The sequence below is a fragment of the Phalacrocorax aristotelis genome, chromosome 1 (genome assembly GCF_949628215.1).
Source record: "Phalacrocorax aristotelis chromosome 1, bGulAri2.1, whole genome shotgun sequence".
Taxonomy (NCBI): Eukaryota; Metazoa; Chordata; class Aves; order Suliformes; family Phalacrocoracidae; genus Phalacrocorax; species Phalacrocorax aristotelis.
Genome location: NC_134276.1, coordinates 102,061,984 through 102,083,125, shown reverse-complemented (window position 1 = coordinate 102,083,125; position 21,142 = coordinate 102,061,984). Strand labels below are relative to the sequence as shown.

The window sequence follows — 21,142 nt, the reverse complement described above, 5'->3', positions numbered from 1 at the left end:
TAATGGTACATTACTTAAAGATATGAATGAAACAGAAGAAAAATACATAAGTAAATATCTTACGGAGTCACATGGAAGATGCGACAGTTTTTCATTCTTAACCTTAAGAGAGGCTGATCCTTTCCCCAAGCTTTTTCTGAGCAACAGCTCACCAGCTTCTCTTCTATGGGTTTGACTGACCCCCCCTGACCCACACAAAGGGACTCCACTCGCAGCAATAAGGGCAGTAATGCAAGAGGAGCGCTTAAAATAAACTTGTAGTAGGAAGGTAAACATGATTGCTTGGAACTTATGGGGCTTAAGATTATGGACCAGAGACAAAGAGTGAAGTTGCAAAGGGCCCTTCTGTTGATTTTATGGGCTTTTGGATCAAGCTTTGTACACCTGCCCTCTCACACGCAACGTGAGCCGCACATGTCAGATACTGTTTGAAGCTTCCTAACAACATTTTTATATAGTTCTAGTCTAAGTCAGCTTCGACTCTTATTCGTTACTTATGCTCATAAGGCCTTTTTATTTACTATGCACTAGTAATTACTGGTTATGACAGACATACAGTAAGTTAGATATAAAGCTCATCTGTTCTGTTCTATCCCACGCACCTTGCAGGAGCACATTAAATAACAAGACTATGGCATATTGCTCCGTATCTATTCCAGAGAAAGAAAGGTTAGAAAAAGTGCCCTGTGCCTTTATCAGGTCTTGATGAAGCCAGAAAATGTTTAGATTAATGTGGGAATTATTTGTAATTTTAGGTTGACTTGCTTTTGCAGAGAGTGCCTGGGAACCCTGAGGTGGTCAGGAGTCTTTACGCAAGCTGAAAATTCTCATTTTAAATTGAAAGTACGTTATTTAAACTTAAACATGGGCAATATTTTGCTGTTCTAAATTTGACAGATGGCTTCTGGAGTCAAAATGTGACTTGCTGCCTATGTGATTTTTTTTTCAAACAAGGTGTCACTGTTTAAAAATTGAAGTGACGCAGAGGATGGGCTAAGATAAAGCAAGAAAACCATATAGCGAATTCTATGCCTTTGGAATCAGCCTAAAGGCAGATCTTGCAGCATACCCTGCCACAGAAAACTTTTATAGAGGCCGGCTTCAAATTCCCTCCATGTAGTCAGAACTTGACATAACTGGTGAACATGACCAAAGTGTGTTTGAGAAAAAACACATACCTCTTCCGCTTCTACCCACAAATCGGAGGTCGTTGAACCTTGCTACTTGGTTTTTCATGGCAGCTGTGGCATTTCTGAGTTCTGCAGAGTAGTTTTCATCATTTCCAGCCATCACCGTTACCAGCGTCCCATCGGGCACATCTCCCAAGGCCACCACCTACGAGATCAAGGAGCAGAAGCCTCAGTTTCCTTATGCGACATTTAATTTGGGGTGCAGAAGATCAACAAGTAACACGATAAAATAGGGAGAAGCAGCAACAGCAAAAATCAATGTAGACTAAGAAGCTGTTTGAAGAAAACAGGAATTGCTTCCATTCCTAGTTTGCAGAGCTACAGAAAAGGTTTTACACTGATGCACCTCAGAAATACACAGCATAATGGATACCCTGACAGGAAAAATACATGAAATATGCTTTCCAAAATACACTTCTGTAATTGCCAGTAAATAAATTCAAGTAACAGGAACCAATTTTCTGGTCTGATTTACATCAGTAGCATTACTTTTAAGCTACAGCAAAGTCAGCACAATGATGGAAATGTAAAATTCAAGAGAAAACAAAGCCAAGCCAATTGTCTCATGGATGCAGAGAGTCAAAGCTGTACCAGTTCCCTATCATTTCCTCCACCACTCTCAACAGAGCTGCTCCAGCATAAATTCAGAATAAGTTCATGGAAAAGCGGGCCTGAGTCAAATGTTTAATCACAGCTTACTGAACAATTTCTTTTTTTTTTTTTTTCATTTAGAAGCATGAAAGCAGGTCATTGACTTAAGACCTCATCTGCAACGTGACGGATAGAAATCGTGATCTGAACTAATGAAATCTGCAATCTCTCAGACAAAGGCTTCCACCTTATCCAAAATATTTCTGCTGGAGCTGCTTGGTGCCAGCATCTATCAAACAAATATTTAGGAACACAGGAGTCGCTGCATTTCTGATGCGATGCGCTGAGAGATATATAGTTTTCTAACCTTACCTTTTCTGACCTGTATCTACAATGTTCATGTTGGTTAAACAATGAAAACTTTAATTTTATCTTATATTCTTGAGCAGGACTGAATTCTCAAAACAATTTTCACCTGCTGTGATCGAATGGATGTCTGGTGTGTCTCTAGATTTACTCTGGCAAAAGTAAGAGCTTGAATTAGGTCCTCTGTCATACTTTTTTTAGATCCCGTTGCCATTCCCCCAGTTAAGTCAAGTCTACAGTAGCGACCTTAGTCCTACTACCAAAAATTAAAAAAAAAAAAAAAAGGGAAAAAATCTAGCTAGCTTTTATTTCCTCTTTTACACATTCTAAGAGGAAGCAGTCCTGCATCATGTCCTCTGAGTTGCAGCTTGGTATTTTTCCTTCCTCTTAGCGTTTTCTAGCTTATGTCCAAGCAGTTATAATTGGCTCAAACTTATCACAGCCTGGTCTTATTTCTATTAGTTTCTAATCACACTGTTCTTTCCAAACAGGAACAGTGTCTCCTTTTCTTGATCAGTCTCTGATGTTTATTCCCCAGTCATAGCTACCTCCCATAATATGAGAGAGGTCTCCCAGCCTCAGGTATTTCACAGCCTTTCCTTCTATAGCAGGCTGCGCTTCTCACTTCAGTGCTCTCCCATTTGTCACCGATAACCCTTATTTTCACTTCCACATGCAGAGTTAAAATCACTGTGTCAAAATTCCCTCTTTACGTATCTATTTCAGCTTCCTCTTTCCCATTCCTCTGTGGCCCAGGCTTTTGGTTTTTTGTTCTCCTCTGTGTGCTGTAATGCGTTTCTGTGGCCTGCGCTACACTGAGCATTGCGCTTTTCACGTTTCCCTGATCTTGGTAAAATAGACCTGCTCGAAACATTGAAGCTAGTCATTTTTCTCCTTGCACAGCGTTGTGCCACGAGGCATGCTGGCTCACAAAATCAGCAGCTGCGAACCCAACGCACTCAACCGAGTTCTTAAAACGTTGCTGTAAAAACTTAATGCATGCACATATATTCAAGAAGACACAAGAAAGGGAAAGGGGAAAGCCGGGGCATTACCCTCGCCTCCCTGTGATGCAAATGTTTGCATGCTTGGTTAAGGAAATACATGCTAGCATTTTGAGGGATGATAAATCTTCATGAATCCAGGGTCAGATGTCTCTTACAGAACAAATATTTTAAAACACCGTTTTCAAATTACACTGCAGGCAACCTCAGCGATAAGAAAATATGAGAAACAAGTATAAAAACTACACAGTGCAGAAAAGAAACTAGAGTTAAAAGTCACAGACAAGAGAAACAGAAATACAAACATTTATATTAAAAAAAAGACTAAACAGATAAGTTGGGACTTGCTGACTGGAGTTATCTAGTACTTTGTTGTACTATTTAGTGCTTAAAAATATGTATTTCCAGAGAAACGAGGAGAATATCGCAGTTGCGGCGCTGCTGGGTGTCTAAATTACCTACTTCTGCTGCATGAGTCAAACAAAGTTGGCCTTTTAGATTAATATTTATATTCTTTCCTAACAGCATTTGGACAATGAATCTGTATAGCACCTTATTAGAGTTGTTATGTATTTTTCTCTAAGTTTTTCAGAATCATTCTTTGTTTAAGAAAAAAAATAATGCATGGAAACGATTGTTGGGTTTGAAATAATATCCTGATCCTAAAGATCAAACATCATGAGTGAATTTTTCCAAGGAAAAGAGAAAAGAAAATTCTGACTCCCTCTTTTTATTGAAGCAATGGTTGTTAGCAAATATTTGGTAAAACTCAGTGCTTTTTTGCCAGATGCAAATAAGATACTGGCAGCGTAGGAATGTTCTGAACTGAATTTTCTCGTTCCTGTTCCAAATGATCTTGAAACTTACAACTTTTAAAAATGCCTTTTCGAATATTTAGTATTTAGTATAAAACCAACGGGATATTTTTATACGTGGCAAACTATTTCAGGACTCATTTCTCAGCGGTCCACGGCGAGAGCATTTAGGGGGGGAAAGGAGGAGCACCGAGCGCCCCGGCAAGCAGGTGCCTTCCAGCAGATCATTACAGGAGCTCACAAGGAAACCCTCTCCCAGGGGTTTTGGGGGTTTTGGTTTGGTTTGGGTTTTTTTTGCTTGCGTGTTTCCAGGTTAAACTACCTCAGTGTTGCAAACGCTTGCTTTCGTCTGTTTGGAGAACCTGACCCCTTACTCTGTTTGCAGAAGTTGGGAGCGGGCTTGCGAGTTAAGACGGAGGGGTGCGCTAGCTGGGCTGGGGGACACGAGAAATGAGAGCGGCGTCGAGTATCTCTCAAAACCAGCCCCCTGGGTTTGTTTTCCACGGGCAATTTTCACATAACCGAGGCGGCCGCCTGCCGCCCGCAGCAGCACCGGGAGGCGCGGGGGAGCGGGGCCCCGCTCGCTGCCGGACCCTGCGGCTCCCGGGCACCGGCACCGGCACCGCTTTCCGCCGGCGGCCGGGCAGGAGCGGGAAGAGCCACCTTTTTGCGTCCCCCCCCTCCCCTCCACGAGATGACCGGGGCTGGGAGCGCGCCCCGGGCGCGGCCACGCGTGGCACGGCAGGGGGCCGCCGCGGTGGCCTCCGGCCGCAGGGGACCCCCGGGAGAAACGCCGGCCACTTCGGGGGACCTCGCTTATCTCCTTGCCCGGGGGGGCGGAGCGGGTTTTCACGCCTGTTCCACACGATAACTCTGCCTTCCAGGAGGAGAGCTTCCCCAGTAATTAGCAGCAGTTGCCTAGTGCGTGGGTGACAGTATAATAATTAATCTAAATGTGTGAATTTAGGAACTGACCCTGCCGATTAGTTCTTCCCTTTCCTCAGACTCACGTATGGGTAAAACAAGAAGACTCTCCAGACGTACTAACACTTTTCCCTCAAGCGGCCTCCTTAGCAGGATTTCCCAAAGCTCTGGGAGCTCAACTGATTCCCTTCTCCATCTCTTCTCCTCCCCGCAAAAGTCCTCGGGAAGACTCGGGTCTGGTCGCCTTCAGGAAGCCGTACTGAGGTGGTCGGACTCTAGCAGCGACCGCAAAAGAAAGCACGAACTTTCCAAATCCCGATCCTAAAGCTAACCCCGGGGCTCCTTAGGGAGCCGCGTGTGTCTGCGGCTCCCGCCTCGGAGATGAGGATAACGAGATTAATTACCTTTTCTTTTCCCTGTTCGGAAGCGTATCTACATCGGCAGCAAGAAAACCAGAGCATTCGAGAAGTTAGCATAGACCCAAGTCAAAAAAGAGCGTGACCGGGGGTGGTGGTGGTGGTGAGCGGAATGCCGAATTTTGCTTGAACCCGGGTAACGGGGAAGCAGGCCGGGTAAGGGAGGAAAGCGCAGGAGTTATCCCCCGCCACCCTTCCCCGCCCGCAGCCGGCCCGGGGGCACCGCTCGTCAGGGCCCCGGCCCCGCACCGCCCCGCACCGCCCCGCAGCACCAGGGAAGCGGGGGTATGCCCCCCCCGCCCCGAACCCCGACGATCTTTTACCGCGGTTTTACTTGGGCTACCAAGGTCAGGTTTAGCAAGGGGCTCTGGAAACAGGAGAAGTCCAAGAGGCCGCAGGGTCTGACCCTTTACATTTGCTATTATAAAAAAAAAAAAAAAACACCAAAAAACAGCCAAAAAAAAGGGAAAGGTGTTTTTTCCTCAGAGCCCCCGGCACCCCGGCGGAGGGAGACCCGGCACCTCCCGAGCGGGGCCGGCCGGTGCTGCCGGGCGCTCGCCGCAGGCGGGTCGGCGGAGGCGGGCGGGTGTCCCCCGTCGGTGGCGGTCCTGTCGGGACCCTGCGCCGCGGGGGGCGGCTGCTGAGGCACCCGCCGTCGCCGTGGGCGGCTTCTGGGGGAGCCCGGGGCTCCTTCAGCTCCGTGACGCCGGCGTCTGCCTGTACAGGGCTGCGCCGGCATCTGGTCCCCAGGGCATCAAACTCCTCGGGTCTGGCTTTTCATTTTATTTGTTTTCCTTTTTCTTTCCCCCCTTGAGCAGAGCCGCCTCTCACTACCAGAGTTATGAATGGGCCGAGGAGGGAGGCAGCGGCTGGAGGGAGCCTGCCCAGCCCATCTCATGCCCCAGCGGCCGCCGCCGCTCGCTCCTGCCCTGAGCCCTGCCGACAGCCGCGCCGCGCCCGGTCCCCCCACTCTTTCCCACGCTGTCGCGAGTGGCAGCGACCGCGAAAGGAAGGGAGGAAGGATGGAAGGAAGGATGGAAGAAGGAGGTGCAGGGCCGGCTGCGCCCCGACGCGGCCTCCCCGCCGGGACGGGCCGTCCCGCCCGGCGGCTGGGTCCTGGTCCGGGCGCGGGTCCGAGCCCGGGGGTCGGCGCCCCTTGCCCCCCCAGCCTGCCGTCCCCTGCCCTGCCCTGCCCTCCCCTACCCCCCAGAAGCGCGATTTCGAGGAGCCGGCAGGCTTACCTTGAAGGCGATGGGCAGCGTCTTGTTGCAGCGCCAGTGGGTGGGCAGCACGGAGCAGAGGAAGTTGGGGCTGTCGGTGCGCACCAGCTCCCCGGGGTGATCCGCCAGGACCTCCACCATGCTGCGGTCGGCGCTGCGCAGCTTCCCCGGCAGGGCGCCGCTGTGCTCGGCGCCGGGCAGCGGCAGCGGCTCGGTCATCTTCCCCGGGCTCAGCGTGGTGGAGGGCGGCGTGAAGCGGCGGCTGGTGCTGGTATCTACGGGGATACGCATCACAACAAGCCTTTTGAGTGAGAGACCTCCACAGAGTTTTTACAACACACCGAAACGAGCGTAACTCTTCAGCGAGCTGCTCCCTGGGGACCAACATAAACGGATACAGGCTGAGGACCCGGGGGAAACTTGTTTCTACGCCAGTCCCCAAAGTTAATTTTTTGCTGAAGGCGGCGGAGATAGCGAGCACGCCGAGACTTAACTCTTGGCGTCCTGGCGCTGCGGAACAGATCACGTTAATCCGATAAGCGAAAGGGTCGTCCTTGCGGGGCTTTACCGCGACGCCTGTGCATCTAGTCCGCGGCCGTGAGGCACAAAGTTATCGCGGGCAAAGCTCCTTCCAAACTCCCAAGCACCGTGGCAGAAATTAGGCAAGTCAAACACGAGACGCGGTCAGAAACGCATGCAAAGCCCGGGCTTCCCAGAGAGCCGGTTGCCTATCAGTTTCTTCCAGGTGATTTCTCTACAGTCCCAAGAGAAAACAAAATACATCAGCGTCTTCCGTCGGCAAAAAATCGCTCTTTAAGAGAGGGAAATTCAGGGTCAGTCTTCAGAGAAGGCAGTACGCGAGCTAGACTTTCTGATCAAAGGTCAGCTGGCTACAACTGCATATATATTCACGTACACACACTCACGCACACACACATATACCGTACTTCATAAAATATTTACAATATAATCTGTAGAGAATTTAAACACAACAGGAATCCATTAATGTTCTCGGCAAGATTTTTTTTTTTTTAAAGCAGCCTTGAAAATCAGCTTCAGTAGTTTGGTTCGTGTTGCTCTAAGAGTACTCGTGTCATGACCTTTCAATCGTTCTTGCGCAAAAATAAGAAAGAAAAGAAGCTCAGTGCGTGGAATTCAGGCTTTAAATCTCTATCTCGGTACTTGTCTTTGGTATAACGTCTCTCCCCAATTTAAAGAAAGGTCGCAGCCGATCGCGAGCTCTCAGGCTAAAAGGTCCATAACTGAAAACTTGGGTTTGGGGATGTTGGTTAAATTGTGGGTTCGCTCTGTGGTTTTGTGTGTGCAACAGCGCTCTCTCCCTCTCACTCACGTCCTCCTCAGCAGTCAAACCAACAGTCTGCAACAACTTCGGCAGTCATTGCCAATTCTTTTTTTTTTTTTTTTTTTTTTTCCGGTATCTGAGGCAGTCTTCCTCTAATTCGGCCACAGGAACCGGCTGCTTAACAATATTTTAACCGCAGCAGGTGGAAGCCTGCTTTCGGAAACATGGTTTTTCTCTCGGCCGCCTCCAGCCAGCGGGATGGATACTGCCAGCCTGCGCGGAGAGTCCACACGCACGCACCGAAAACCAAAAGCAATCAACCAGCAAGAATAACAATAATAAAAAACCGATTTAAAATAATAATAATAATAATGAGCCACTACTTTTGAACGAGTGAAAGCTTTCCTTCCGCGAAGGAGGAGGTGACGGCGGGCGGGGGTGGAGGAGCCGCTGACCCCCACGGAAAGAGACGGAAAGAAGCGGGGAAGACCAAAGCCCCGAAGTTGCCAGCCAGGGTTAGAAGTTACAGCCGCCAGCCCAGACGACCGCTCAGAGAAAGCGCATTTCCACAGCGGAGAGCTCTCGGATCTTCACGTGAGCCGCCGGGGAAAATCAGCCTCCCTGCCGCCCGGCCGCCCGGCCGCCCACCCACGGCTCCGGGGCACCGCCGCTCCGCCGGGCTCCGGGCTCTGGGTTGGGCCGGGCCCCAGCCGCTCAGCTCCGCTCCGCCGGGCCGGGGTCCGGGCCGGGGTCCGGGCCGGGGTCCGCCCGCCGCCGCCGCCGCCGGGATGAATGGAGGTGTCCGGGCGCGAGTCGGCTGCGGCGGGCGGAGTGCGGAGGAATGTCATTCCCCCGGCTGCTTTGCATACGGGGAGGGCGCCGGCCAATCACAGCCCTTTCCGGGAGCAGCCAGGGCGCGGCCGCGGGCCAGGGGGCTCCTGGAATTGGCGCGCCCGCCGCCGCCGCTACCGTGGGGCGCGGAGGGTGAGCGCCGGGTCGGCGGGACACCGCAACCGCGCACCCACGCACCCGCGGGAGGGCGGCGGGTTGTCGCTCACTCGGCATGCCGCAAAGGCGCTGGCGGCGGGGCCCGCCGCAGGCATGTGTAGGGTGTTCCCGTGCCTGCGGTTTGCCGGCGGGGTGGGGGGGGGAGGGGGAAGTTTACGGCGGCCGGAGCGGCGCGACCCCCGGGCCTCCCTGGCCCCGCCCGGTGCGGGTCCCGTTTGCCCTTCACTTGCGGACCACCCCCCCTCCGAGGAGCGGCTGGTGCCCGCAAGGTGCCCTCAGCGCCGCGGCCGCCGCCGCGGCACACGCCCGCCGCCGGCCACGCACCCCGCCGGGCAGCCCCGCATTCCCCAGGCCAGCTTCCGGCGGCGTTTGCACCGGGGGCGTCTCCTTCCCCGCACAGAGGGACACCTGGACCGGCGGCTGCCTCGGGAACCGGGCTGGTGTCCCCTGTCCGCCTCGCTCCTTCTCGCCCCCGCGGACAAGGACGCGGCCCCGAGGGGCTCTCGACATATCGCGGCGGCGGCCGGGTCCCCAGCTGGGGACATTCCCCCCCTCGCCCCCCGTCACAGCCCATCCACCGGGCCGCGCCTGCCGGCAGCCCCGCCGGAGGCGAGGCCAGGCCGGCGGGGGGGCAGAGCCGCACGGGCAGCAGCGGGCCGCCGGCGTCCCACACCGCCGGCCGGCCTGGGCCCGCGGAGCCGGTAACGAGGATGCTGGGTGGAGGCGTGGCTGTCCGATAGGGCTGGGTCGGAGTTATTGGGGTTTGGGTTTTTCTTTTTATTTTTTATGGTGGCTTTCCTTCTTTTTTACTTTTATTTTGTGGTGCTGGTCGCGAATGTCGTGGGCCCGTCGCTGGCGTTCCCTGGGCTGGGAACAGGGCGATCCCGGCCCGTTGCCCCCGTCGCGGCGCAGTCCCCGCCCGCCCCCGCCGCGCTCTTGGCACGGGTTGGGGTTCCCTCCGTGAAGTTGCACGCTCCTCGTTCGGCCGTGTCTTCCCTCCCTGTCGCGGTGTCGCCGTGTGCCCGCCGCGTCCTCGCCGGCACGGCCGTCCCTCCCCACGGCCACCCCCGGGGACGCCTCCCCGGCCGTCCCCGCCAGCTCAGCAGCCGCGGCGGCGTCCGGCCGCGCTCCCCCGGGGCCGGGCGGGCTTTGAAGGGGAGCGGCGGCAGCGGCGGCGGGGTGGAGGGGAGGGGCAGTAGGAACGCGTATGCGGGGTGGGCGCGGCCGTGGAAGCGACACGACCGGTGCCGCCTCCCGCCGCGGCGAGCGGGGCTCGGAAAGGGCCGCGAGGAACGGGCCGGGGCTGCTGCCCGCCGCCGGGCCTTGCGCAAGGAGGCGGCGGCGGCGGCCCCGGGGGCGGCCTGCGGTGCAGCTCCGCGGCGAGGCCGGCAGAGGGGGCCCGCCGCCCGCCTTCGGCCCGGCGGAGGGGAGCCGGCGGGTGGGGGCCGAGGGGCGACCCCCGGGGAAGGCGGACGCTGCGTGCTCGGCCCGCTGCGGTCGGCACCGCCCGTCGCCGCCGGGGCCTACGGGGGGCTGCGCTCCCGCGGGGGACGCGACCCGCCGCATCCCCTGGAACGCGGCTCCTCAGGGAGAGCAGCCGGCACCCCGGGGCGCGCAGGGTGGGGCGAAGACTGGACAGAGGGGATCCTCGATTTTGCGCACACCCGCTTTGGAAACCCTCCGGAGTTGGGAAAACGACTGTCGGTCTGCGTTTTGGCACAGCGCGACCCGCGGGGACCGGAGCAGAGAGCGGGCTCGTGTCACTTAACGCTATCTGATTTACAGGCAATTAAACTGAAAGCAGGCTGAGTGCCCTGGCTGGGAGAAATGGGCTTTTGCCATCCCGGAGCCTGCTGCCGGGGAGCGGGATGCGCCGGGTGCCTTGCGGGGCTGGGCTCCCGGCGCGGAGACCCGCGCAGCGCAACGGAGCGCAGGAAGCGGCGCAGCCGCCTCCCACCAAATTCGGGGTACGAGCACCCCGTGTAGGTTTCCTCGTACCCCTCCAGTGCGAATCAGGAGCGCCTCCCCCTCTGCAGGGGGGTGTGTGTGCGAGGCTCCGGCCGCCCCCCTCTGCCCCGCCGTCCCTTGGCGGGGGGACCGGTGGGGCGGCGCCGGGCCCGGGGCTCCCCCTTCCTTCCCCGCCGGGGCTGCTCCGCGGCACCTCCCCGCCTGCTCCCCTCCCCGCGCCGGAGGGTTACAGCTTCATCTTCGCGTGACCTGCCCCCTTCCCCTCTGCCAAAGGATGCGGGGCCGGTTTTCTGTGTGCCGCCGTCCCCGCCGCCCCCGAAGCGGCTCAGCCCGCCTGCCCTCCCTCCCGCTGCGCTCCTCGCAACAGGTCCCTGCTTTCAGCAGGCGAGTTTGGGCAGAAAGCTCTGTATTTCACAGCAAGAGCCAGTGGTTTGTGTGTGGTTTTCCTTTAAAGTCCGTCTCTCACACGCTTACTTCTTTCTTGTATGAAATTATCCCGAATTTAAATTATTAGGGAGAGGTTTCCTTCTGTTTTAAGGAAGAAAACATTACATAGGCAAGTGGCTGTTACAAACTACTGCCTAAAAGCCATCTGGGGTATATTAGTGGCTGATAACTTTTTACGGGCACTGTAGAGATAAGAAGAGTGATTTTACTGATGTACATACAACTACATACATTGCCTAAAACGTTAAAATACACATGCAGTGTTCGGTTTTGTTTCCTCTCCTCCCCTTCTGCTTTAGTCAAGGGGTAGTGAGTATTTCGTATTTAATAAGTTGAGCTAGATTTCCCTCGCTGCTTTGCACCCCGTCTTAATCTGAACTCCTTATTATAAATACAAAGTAAACCCGATCTGTTACACACGTGGATAGTCAGAAAGATACAAAATGCCATGATTTAAAAGAAGATATAGAAAATACTATATATGCTTACAGTTTTCTATAACTTAGCAGCATTATCAATGCCGAGATGCAGGAATTTAAAGTAGGCTAAAGGTGACAGTATTATTAACTGCATAGAAACCAAGTTTTTACAAGGTAAGTTAAGGAGGTAAGTGAGAGAGGGCAGGTAGGGATAATACCATGGTGAGGATATTTTGATACAGGTGGGGCTAGGTATTTTAGATGCTTAACACTAACCACACGTGACTTGTTGGGTGGTGGTTTTTTTTTTGACTTTTTAGTTTGTTTAGCTAATTCAATTTACCATCTTCTTTATAATTTTATTTTTGCATGACAAAGAGAGGAACTCGCATAGGAATTTACCATCCCCTTACTATATCTTGTGCAGGTACTCTGAAAAAATAGAAATGAATGAGTTAAGCAGCTTGCAGGAATAGCAGTGATAAGGCAAAGTAAGGAAATGATGCGGGATATTTAAGGCTGACATTTTTTTCTCACATGGTAAAACTTTATAGCATCCCTAATGCTAAGACCTGCTCAGTCAGTCTCCTGTGCAGGTATCCTTTTGAAGCAGGAATCACAACTGATGTTATAACTTTACCAATGCGCATTCAGCACAGCTTGCATTTGTATTTTGACATCAATTTATTATAGCCGTAAACAAACCACAAGTGAATCTCTATCTACCATGCCTTGCTTCTGTCGTACAGGATTACTCAACCACAAAGCACCAAGCTTTTTACATAATATAGTTAAGCAAAAGCTTCGGAAATATGAGAGAGGGAGCAACAATTTAGGGATGAATTTTAAACAGCCTAAATTGCAAAGGGCAAATTGAAGCCTGAACACAATTCAAGTTCCCGCTACACAGGTAAATAAATATTCCCTGGCCAAGCAGGCAGCAATGGCCACTTGTTTGCAATGGGCTGAATTTGTGTGGGACGGGAGAAAACTTGCACAAGGCAGGCAGCAAAATATCTTGTTAAAGAAGAAAAAACGTGCAGACCTTAACAGAGCTGGCATACATGTCTTATGAGCACACAGTGAGAGAACTGGCTACGGACCCTGATCTTGCCAACATTTAGAAACATGCCTAATCTAATTCTTAGCAGTGTTTCTGCTGAATGCGGTAGAAATCTTGTTGGGGAATACAATTAAGCGTATTTAATTGTTTGGAGTATCTGAGCTTAATGTGGCATTAGCCGGTGGGTCAGCTCCTACCTCTTGCACCTGAAATAATTTAATATATGTATTGAGGCCCTCTTAAAGATGTTTACAGTGGCGTAAGTGTGCCTTGCTTCTACTAGTGAAGAATCAGTGGGTTAATGCCTGTGAATGAAATTTGTAGGCTCAGGCTTCTCAATTGCCCCTGCAAGTATTTATAGCATAGATGTTGCCATCATGGGTAATTCCACTGACTGACATGAAAAAAATTGCTATAGTGATAGATGAAATTATTTTTGGGCTACTGGAATAATGAAACATTGCACAGAGAAAAGCAGCAGCTGGTAAATAAAAAGACAAGAGTCTCCTTATTTCCTGCAGTGATCTCTCACACACTATGAAATATACGTATTTCATCCCAGCACGTAAAGTGCACATATGATGCCATATGAGATGTGAGGTGGCCAGTATGATACAGGGGAAATGTGGTCAGGACTACACAGGTGTATGGTGTCTAACTTCCCTCCGTTTCAGGGAGGGGGAACTGCCTAAACCCTTCCAGGGATCTCGTCTTTCATCTCTGTCAACTGATACAAGGTTATTCACTCTGGAAGCGGGCAAATTGGCTGCAGCCCAATTGATGCAAAGCAAAGGGGTTGTGAGAAAAGGTGAAATAACACATGTTCATTCAATATCTTTAGCTTGGGCATCTTATTACTTGTGACCCAAGTTTACCACTGGAAAAGTTCCCAGGGACTCTCCACCCACTTTAGGACCTCCAGGTGATAACGGTGGTCAGAAGCCTGCCTCGTTCTTCCCGGGCAGAAACTGTGCGCCTTTTTCTTTTCAAACAGGACAGACCAATCCATGCTCTTGTCACTCAAAATATTTTGGAATGTAGACATGACTCCTGTTCTGAGGGTGTGGAGAATGATTTGCCTGGATAGTTGGCACTTGGATGGCAAGGGCACAGACCTACACAGGAAGGGAGCTACCCTTTACCATTTCTTCTCCCCCATCATTCAGAAAGTGCAAGCCAGAGATCTGTGTCTCTCTTGACTTAAACTATCAACCGGTGGCAGCAATGGACAGGGAACAAGGGGATCACCTGGGGAAGGACAATTTTCAGGAGAGGTTGAACTGTGAATTTGCATCCGTCGTTAACCCCAGCTTTGCAGGCCTGTGGTTGCAGGTCCTCCTAGGGTTTTGCTGGGTGAAGGAATGAGTCAAACCAACAGCCGAAGGAGAAGCTCAGACTGGGCAGAGCCCCAAGAGGATGGGCGGTGAAATGCAATTCAGCTGACTCTTCCTACCTGCATGGATGCGATCTCAATGCCCAGCAACGCAGCGAGGCCAACTGTGTGATGCAGCACCTCACCAGTGCACCACCCCTGGAGACATTTCTCCATGGCACTCTTCTTCCCCATTTCCTTAAGGGGGAGATTTAAAAATCATGAAGTTACTGCAGCAGCAGCCTGTGTTAATGCCCCCCTCCCTTACAACCCATTTGGTCAGGCCAGGTCAGCTTTGCTGGGAGGTTTAAGGGCCAAAGCCAAGGCTGGGCTCATTTCTTGTGCATGCCTGCAGCGGGTGTGTGTCAGTATGCAGGTGTGTGGCATGTGCTTGCTGCTAGCGCCCAGAGCCAGGGGCCACAGAGCCAAGCACCGGGCAGGGGGTACCTCTCTCCTCCTGTACTTCACAAGAAGGATCCCAATCTGCCTTTAAAAATACTCGTTAGAATATCAGCAAGGAGGCAGTTTTCTCCTTCGTCTTACACAGCTGTTGATAAACTTTTGTGTAGGACTGGAGACTGGGTTAAAGTTTCCACTGCAAAAATATGTTTCAGTGGTTTGTCTCTGCTCCCTGTACCTGTGGGCCAGAAACGTGGAATGCGTCACTGTGCAGTTAGGATGAAATACATTTTGCCTTCCTCCAAGTGGAATTTGGGTACCTGGTGCACAATAAGCAGGCATAGGCTATCTGGAGGCGCAGAAGCAGAGGGGCCACATCTAGAGCCGAGGGAGCATCCAGTCTTATTTTCCCAGCACTCAAATCCCAGGGAGAGCAACGGGTTTAGTTCTGGCCACTGTGTTACTGGCTATATATCAGCGAACGAGCGAGATTACAGAGAAGGGCAACTACAGTGATTAAAGGTCTGGAAGGAACTACCTATAAGGAAAGATTAAAGGAATTAAATACATACATATAATATGCGGCAAAAGGGAAGCCAAGGGGACAGCATGACTGTGGTTTACAAGTACATGAAAGATGACTACGAAGAGGAAGGGGAGGGACTGTTTTCATCAGTTAGAAGTGATAAGACAAGAAATAACACATGCCAACTGAAGTAAAACGAGTTCAGTTTTAAGAGCAGGGGCAACGTTGATCCTAAGATCAAATAGGCAGGAGAATATGCTCCCAGGGAAGCTGCAGATTCAACATCACTTGAACTTTTCAAGTCAGAGCTTGACAAGCACCTTGGAGGGGAGAATTTAAGAAATAGTAGAAGCAAAGCCAAAAAGCGGTGGGATGTACTGGATGACCTAGAAGCCCAGATGACTTTGAGGCCATTCTAGAGGGCTGTGGAAAACAGACAGACACAAACACTCAAACCTCTTGGATGACTTTTTTTCTCCTCACAGTTCAAATATAAAAGGAGGGAGCAGGGGGGGAAGCCTAAGTGAGGAAAATTAGTTGTTTAGTATGATTCTACTGTGGCTAATCCCCAGAGGAGAAGCCAATTACTTGAAATACTTGGGAGTACGGGGTGGAGAAGGGAATGGAAATTGTTGAAAAGCTGCCATCTTATATAAGTACTTGCTGGTTTGGAGACTTAAAAAATATGCATTGTGTGCCATTATACTATGCTCATTACGTGCCTAGATTAATGCAGATAACATCACCCACACCTAGTATTTTCTGTGGCATTTTATGTACTCAGGTTCACATCATAACAACCTCCAGCGCTAATTGTAACATTTGGCCTTTTGATCTGCTGCTCTGGTAGGAGCACTACAGGTGCCTTGTACCAGCAAATGGGGGAAAAAAATAATAAAAAAAGAAAAAAGTCCAGCTCCTTTGGTTCCAGAACATTTAAAAGGAGCGGTAAATCTGACTCACCTGGACAGCAGGGAACAACTCTTGGCATAAGGAGCATTCTGCAGATGGCACTGAATTAATATGACTACTTTATTCCTTCCTCCAGCCCCTCTGAGGCATGCCAGAGGAGCAGGAACTGCAGCTCAGCTGTCAGCTGGCCCTGAGTGCTGCAGACAGCTCAATTCATATCGGAGAAGCCCTGATGATATTTTGGTTTTTGTTAGAAGCTGTGCAGCTAGATTTCTCTCCTGTGCCCCAGATTTTGCTCCTGCAGTTAGCGGTGAGTGACCAGACAGAGATTCAGGTCACTGAAGGTACTCAGTCTAGGAAAAATAATTCGCTATAGCTGTGGTGCTAACAGACAAAACGTAATGGTAAAATTCACCTTCATCTGATCCAGAATACTTGGTATAGGTTTGCCTTTTTCAGGGTGGGTTTGCTTGGTTTTCAGTCAAAATTAAGTATGAATTTTAAATGATTGCAAAGGTTCCTCTGGGGTCATAAGCAGGAGATTGAAAGCCTCAGTGCATTCTTGCGACAAAGCTCCTTCCCTAGGCACCCCCATTACACTTTACTGTTGACCTGGGAAGTTCTGGGACATCATCTCTGGCCTGTTGACTGGGAGACTCTCACTCTGCCAGTAAAACCCCCCAATTACAGGGGAGATTTATGACATAAACACTGTTTTTCAATAAAGAAATAAAAGATATCAAAACTTTGTACAGAAGCCTAAATCAGTACAAACTTTGGACCAAATCTGAGACAGTGAAATTAAGACAGAAAGATTTTTAAATCCCCAAATGTCCTTCTATTATTCTGCTATGTAAAGGATTAATTGTTCAGGTCAACAAGACGCAGAGATGCTATGATCCTAAGGAAAAAGAGCTCCTGACAGCACAACAGAAAGGAAGAAAGACGGTTTCCAGAGGAAGCTCCCTCCCTCCCAGGCTCACCAGAAGGAAAGTTGTGGTCTTGCAACACTTGGGACTGGAGTTAATAGCTAGGAGAAATAAGGATGCTAACTGCAGCCTTTTTCTTCTTCCTATGTTACTTTCACCATTTAGAAACTGTGGCAGACTAGCCTGATGAAACAAAAAGTGTTCAGAAGAAAATGATTATGTTATTCCCAGTGTGACATTGTGATGCTCATACCAGCAGGTGATAGTATTAGGAAAGGCACTCAGTGAAGGGATGGCTTCTCTGCTCCTCCTGTCCCTTCCTGCCCTTCATCTCCATTTTTAAGGGTCAGGACAGGTTTTATTTCTCTCTCTCTCCATTTCCCCTTGTTCCATTACCCATTCAAGGATGATGGGGTAAATGTCGGTAGCTCATTCGTTGCCCACATGGGAGTGCTACGTAGTGAGTTTGCAAAGCATTTCTAGTAGCTGCCCAACAAACTGGCAGCAAAGGAAGAACTGGGGTCTCTTCCCCAGGGAGACTGCAGAGGGGACACAGCGAGAGGCTGTTGCAGCTCGAGCTTCAGGTTTAATTTGACCAGATGAGACAAAAACTGCCTTTCAGTATCAAATCCATTTTGCTACTTGACATACAGCACATGGTGTGAAATAGAACTAGTTTACTTTGACATTTTTGCAACCCTCTAGGAAAGGCAGGCAGCACCCGTGCTGTGTGAGCCTCAGCAGGAGCTGCTGTTGTTAGAGAGGGATTCTCCGGGGGACAGATGCTGCTGTCCTGAGCCATAGAGCCCTTTTCCCACAGCTAACATCACCTCTCCTGGCGTAAATCTCAATGCAATTAGGAGTAGTAAATCCCAGATACCTCATTTCTGTAGGAGGCACAGACAGAGATTTGGCTGGAAGCTGTTCCTCACCCTGAACTAGGCTTCTCCCAGCATCTGTCTCAGATGACAGGACTGGTCCCAGCTGCACGAAGCCCTGCGTGTGCCTTCAGCCAGCAACTGAGCCTGTTCCACATCTGTCTGCTCTCCACTGGCCACTACACTTTATATTTAACCCTCCTCAGCACAGCAATGACTTCATGCAGAAAAGGGTTTTGCTTCCTAGCTGTTAGGGGGATCATGCTCGGGACTTTCACCACAACATCCCTTGATTGAACAGGGGATGGAGGAAGAAAAGCCCGACCGAGATGCAAAGGAGCTATTAACCACGCTCTGCACCACTAATGCATTCTCACAGCCACAGACGAAGCCACAAGTTAATCTCCTAAACTGTTTCTTCTCCACTTAACATCCCACCTGCGCCTGACTCTGCCTGTGCTTAGCAGGTCTGAGTCTGAGTATGCCAGTGTCAGCTCCATGCCAGCTGCCTGGTACCCAGCAGGGAGCAGCCTCCCTGTACAGGCCAGCTCATCAGCTGTGGGATGCATGGGCTGGAAATTAGAAAAATTTCAGGAAGACATGTTGTCAAACTCTCTAGATATAGACCCTAATGACAGCGATATGAAGACGAAGATATTTGGATAATTTTGATCCTGATTAATAATAAAAACTCCAGCTAAAAAGCTACTTATTTCTAATGTGGCACCAGCATTTCCCACATAGACACATACAATCTGCTGGACTTCACACGGTAAGGTGCATTTGCAGTTTTAAGCTGAGCATGTGCTTATGGGATACGGCCTAGGGAAGAGCAGGATGTACTAGGACTAGTCTTATTCTCTGTATAAGGTTATAATTTTCCTTTTGGTTTGATGATAAGAACTTACTAAAGAACCTAGTACAGGTGTGTGTGTGTGACATGCTTTACGCAGGATGCACACACCCAGTGATGTAAGACCTTTCCATGTTAATGATGCTTCAGTATCAGCTGCTCAGGACTGTATGCAGATGCTGAATGTTACTACTTTTAGTGATTCTGTAATGAAAGGACCTGATTCTCAGCTGATGTCATTTGCAAACCAATGCTTGTGCCAACCAACTGATGGTGATGCCTGTGTATAATCGATGAAACTCTGTCTTGGGATCTTTCCATGTATGTCTTCTCTGGGTTGCCCTGGGGTTTGTAAAAGACAGGTACAGCTAGGTATCTTGCCCTTCACTAAAATCTTACATGACTGATCCCACAGTACCGCAAGCAGGGAAAGTGGGAGGTCCACAGGCCGGATTCTGCACTTCTTTCAAAATGTGCTGTTGCCAGAGCCAAAAGGCACCAAAATTACTCAAAGGTTTATTCTTTGTGATACTCTCCATGGCGTGTTGCTTTCCCCTGGTTTTACTTTTGTTAGCCTAAGGACAAGTATATTTTCCAAATAGTTTCATTCCTTTTTACATCTTTTTTTCCAGTGTTACTTTCTTTTGGTACTACAATTACGGTTTAACCCATTAAACCATTTTACAATTTGATTATTTTAGGGGACTTCCACAATTTGATTATTTTAGGGGACTCCTAAGCTGATGCAAATATTTGCAGGAACTGTCTGTGTCAGTTTGTTAAATGAGGACTTTCCAAGACATTCATGTCCATGACAGGCTATTCTGAGCTGCCCTTTCACAGGCCAATTTGAGGATCTTTTGGTGGCACCGGAACTATCCTCAAAGCCCCAAGGATAACGCAAAACCTGTCTGGGTACCCTAGCATGGCAGTACTAGAGATGGGCTCATTTTTAATTTTTAGGAAAGACAGTCTCAGCATCACTCTCGGTGTCAGTCTCTGACTCAGTGTCACTCCCATTGAGATTGAAGAATTATCTGCCTTTTCAGCATTGTCTCTGTTTAAGCTGCAGCAGTTCTTTCAGCTCTCTGTAGCCTAAATCTTCATCTAACCCTACTGCAAATTTCTGCTTTAAAAAGTAGCCTCCAGGCAAGGTGTGACAGTAAGCCTCTGCTCAGACTGGTGGGCCCACATAAGTTCACACTGGGCAAACCCCAGTCTGTGGCCAGTGTTGATCAATATTATGCCAAGACTTCTCTCTGCGAGGGCACCTTTTGTGGGACACAAGAGGTTCACAGCATTTGGGGGGATGGGGCAAAATGACTGCTTAAAGCATAGGGGAAAAAAAGATCACAGTGAGGGCAGGGGAGGTGGGGTGAGGCATCCTGGAGGAGTCATGGGGCTCCCTCCCTGCAAGTCCTAGGATGTGGCTGGACAGATCTCTTGCATGGCTCCTGTAGGGTACCTGGGCTCTCCTAAGCATGGAGGAATGGTCATTGTTCATTTATCATAGAGATCTTCCCTCTGGCAACCACTCACACAAAGGGGATGTCAGAGGACACCCCTGAACCATGTGACCTCCAAGCACCGTAGGTGTGACAGGGTGTGAACAACCTCCCTCCCCATCCTTCGCCTTCCCTTGGAAGAAAACCAGTGTACGAGTGCATGGTGGGAGGTCTGTGGGGCGCTGCGACAGGCAACATCAGGTCGGGCAAAGCTGGACCTCCCTGGGCTGCCCTGCTGCAGGCTGCTGCTCCCAGAGAGGCAGAAGGTAGCATTTCCAGGGCTGTCAGTCGGGCGTCCCTCACCACGTGTAACTGGACTTAACACACGCATAAATAATTGCTACAGAAGTGTTACTTTGTTTTAATGGAAATCATTGTTGCTCCTCTTGGGTGGTTTTTTTCTTAAGCGTTTTTAATTTACCAGGTATGTCATCTACTGCCTTTGATCTCAACCACGGATCCCCCCCAGGTCATAATGAGGTGCAAGTTCATATCAAAGCCTCCGCTCCCATTTGTCCAAGATGAGATCTGTGTGCCAGTGAGGGAACAGAGTGCGGTTCAGGGAGAAGGAGGGAGCAGCTGAGGTGAGTCAGGTCCCCCTACATGTCCTGAGTGGGGATGCTGAGGCAGCCTGCTGTCCCTTGCCTCCTCTCTGATGCCTCCTTGACCCCAGCCAGTGAGGCCGGGCTTGGACCACCTTAGGGCTGTCCTCCCATGGCCTGGAAGTGCCTTGCAGTAGGATGATGATCCAGCAGGGCTTAACAAAACCTAATACCTCCCATCTACCCTGAGCTACAAAGTCCCCCGTGAGCCTCGTTTCTGCTTATTCAACTCTAGCTGCGAGGCCCTGATTTGTAACAGGGTACGTGAGAAGAAAAGCTGTAATTCCAGACCTTTAACTTCGGTCTTGCTACAAATCTGCCCTGAAATACACCCTAACCTTATAGAATATTCAAGAGCATGAAATATTCTTGGCAGCAAGTCATAATAAATGGCTCCCTGAATACCAACTACAATACACAACTCTTTTAAAA

General features: G+C 50.5%; 1 protein-coding gene across 2 annotated transcripts in view; it reads right to left on the bottom strand.

Annotated features, from left to right (window-relative positions):
* RUNX1 (RUNX family transcription factor 1) overlaps positions 1-21,142 on the bottom strand; it is a 173,716-nt gene that overhangs the window by 66,543 nt on the left and 86,031 nt on the right. For both annotated transcript variants that reach the window (XM_075100393.1, XM_075100401.1), the window contains exons 3-4: positions 6,548-6,801; positions 1,179-1,335 (exon numbers count right to left, since the gene is read on the bottom strand). In XM_075100393.1, the coding sequence (XP_074956494.1) occupies positions 1,179-1,335; positions 6,548-6,801 (411 nt within the window). The remainder of the gene's footprint in view (positions 1-1,178; positions 1,336-6,547; positions 6,802-21,142) is intronic.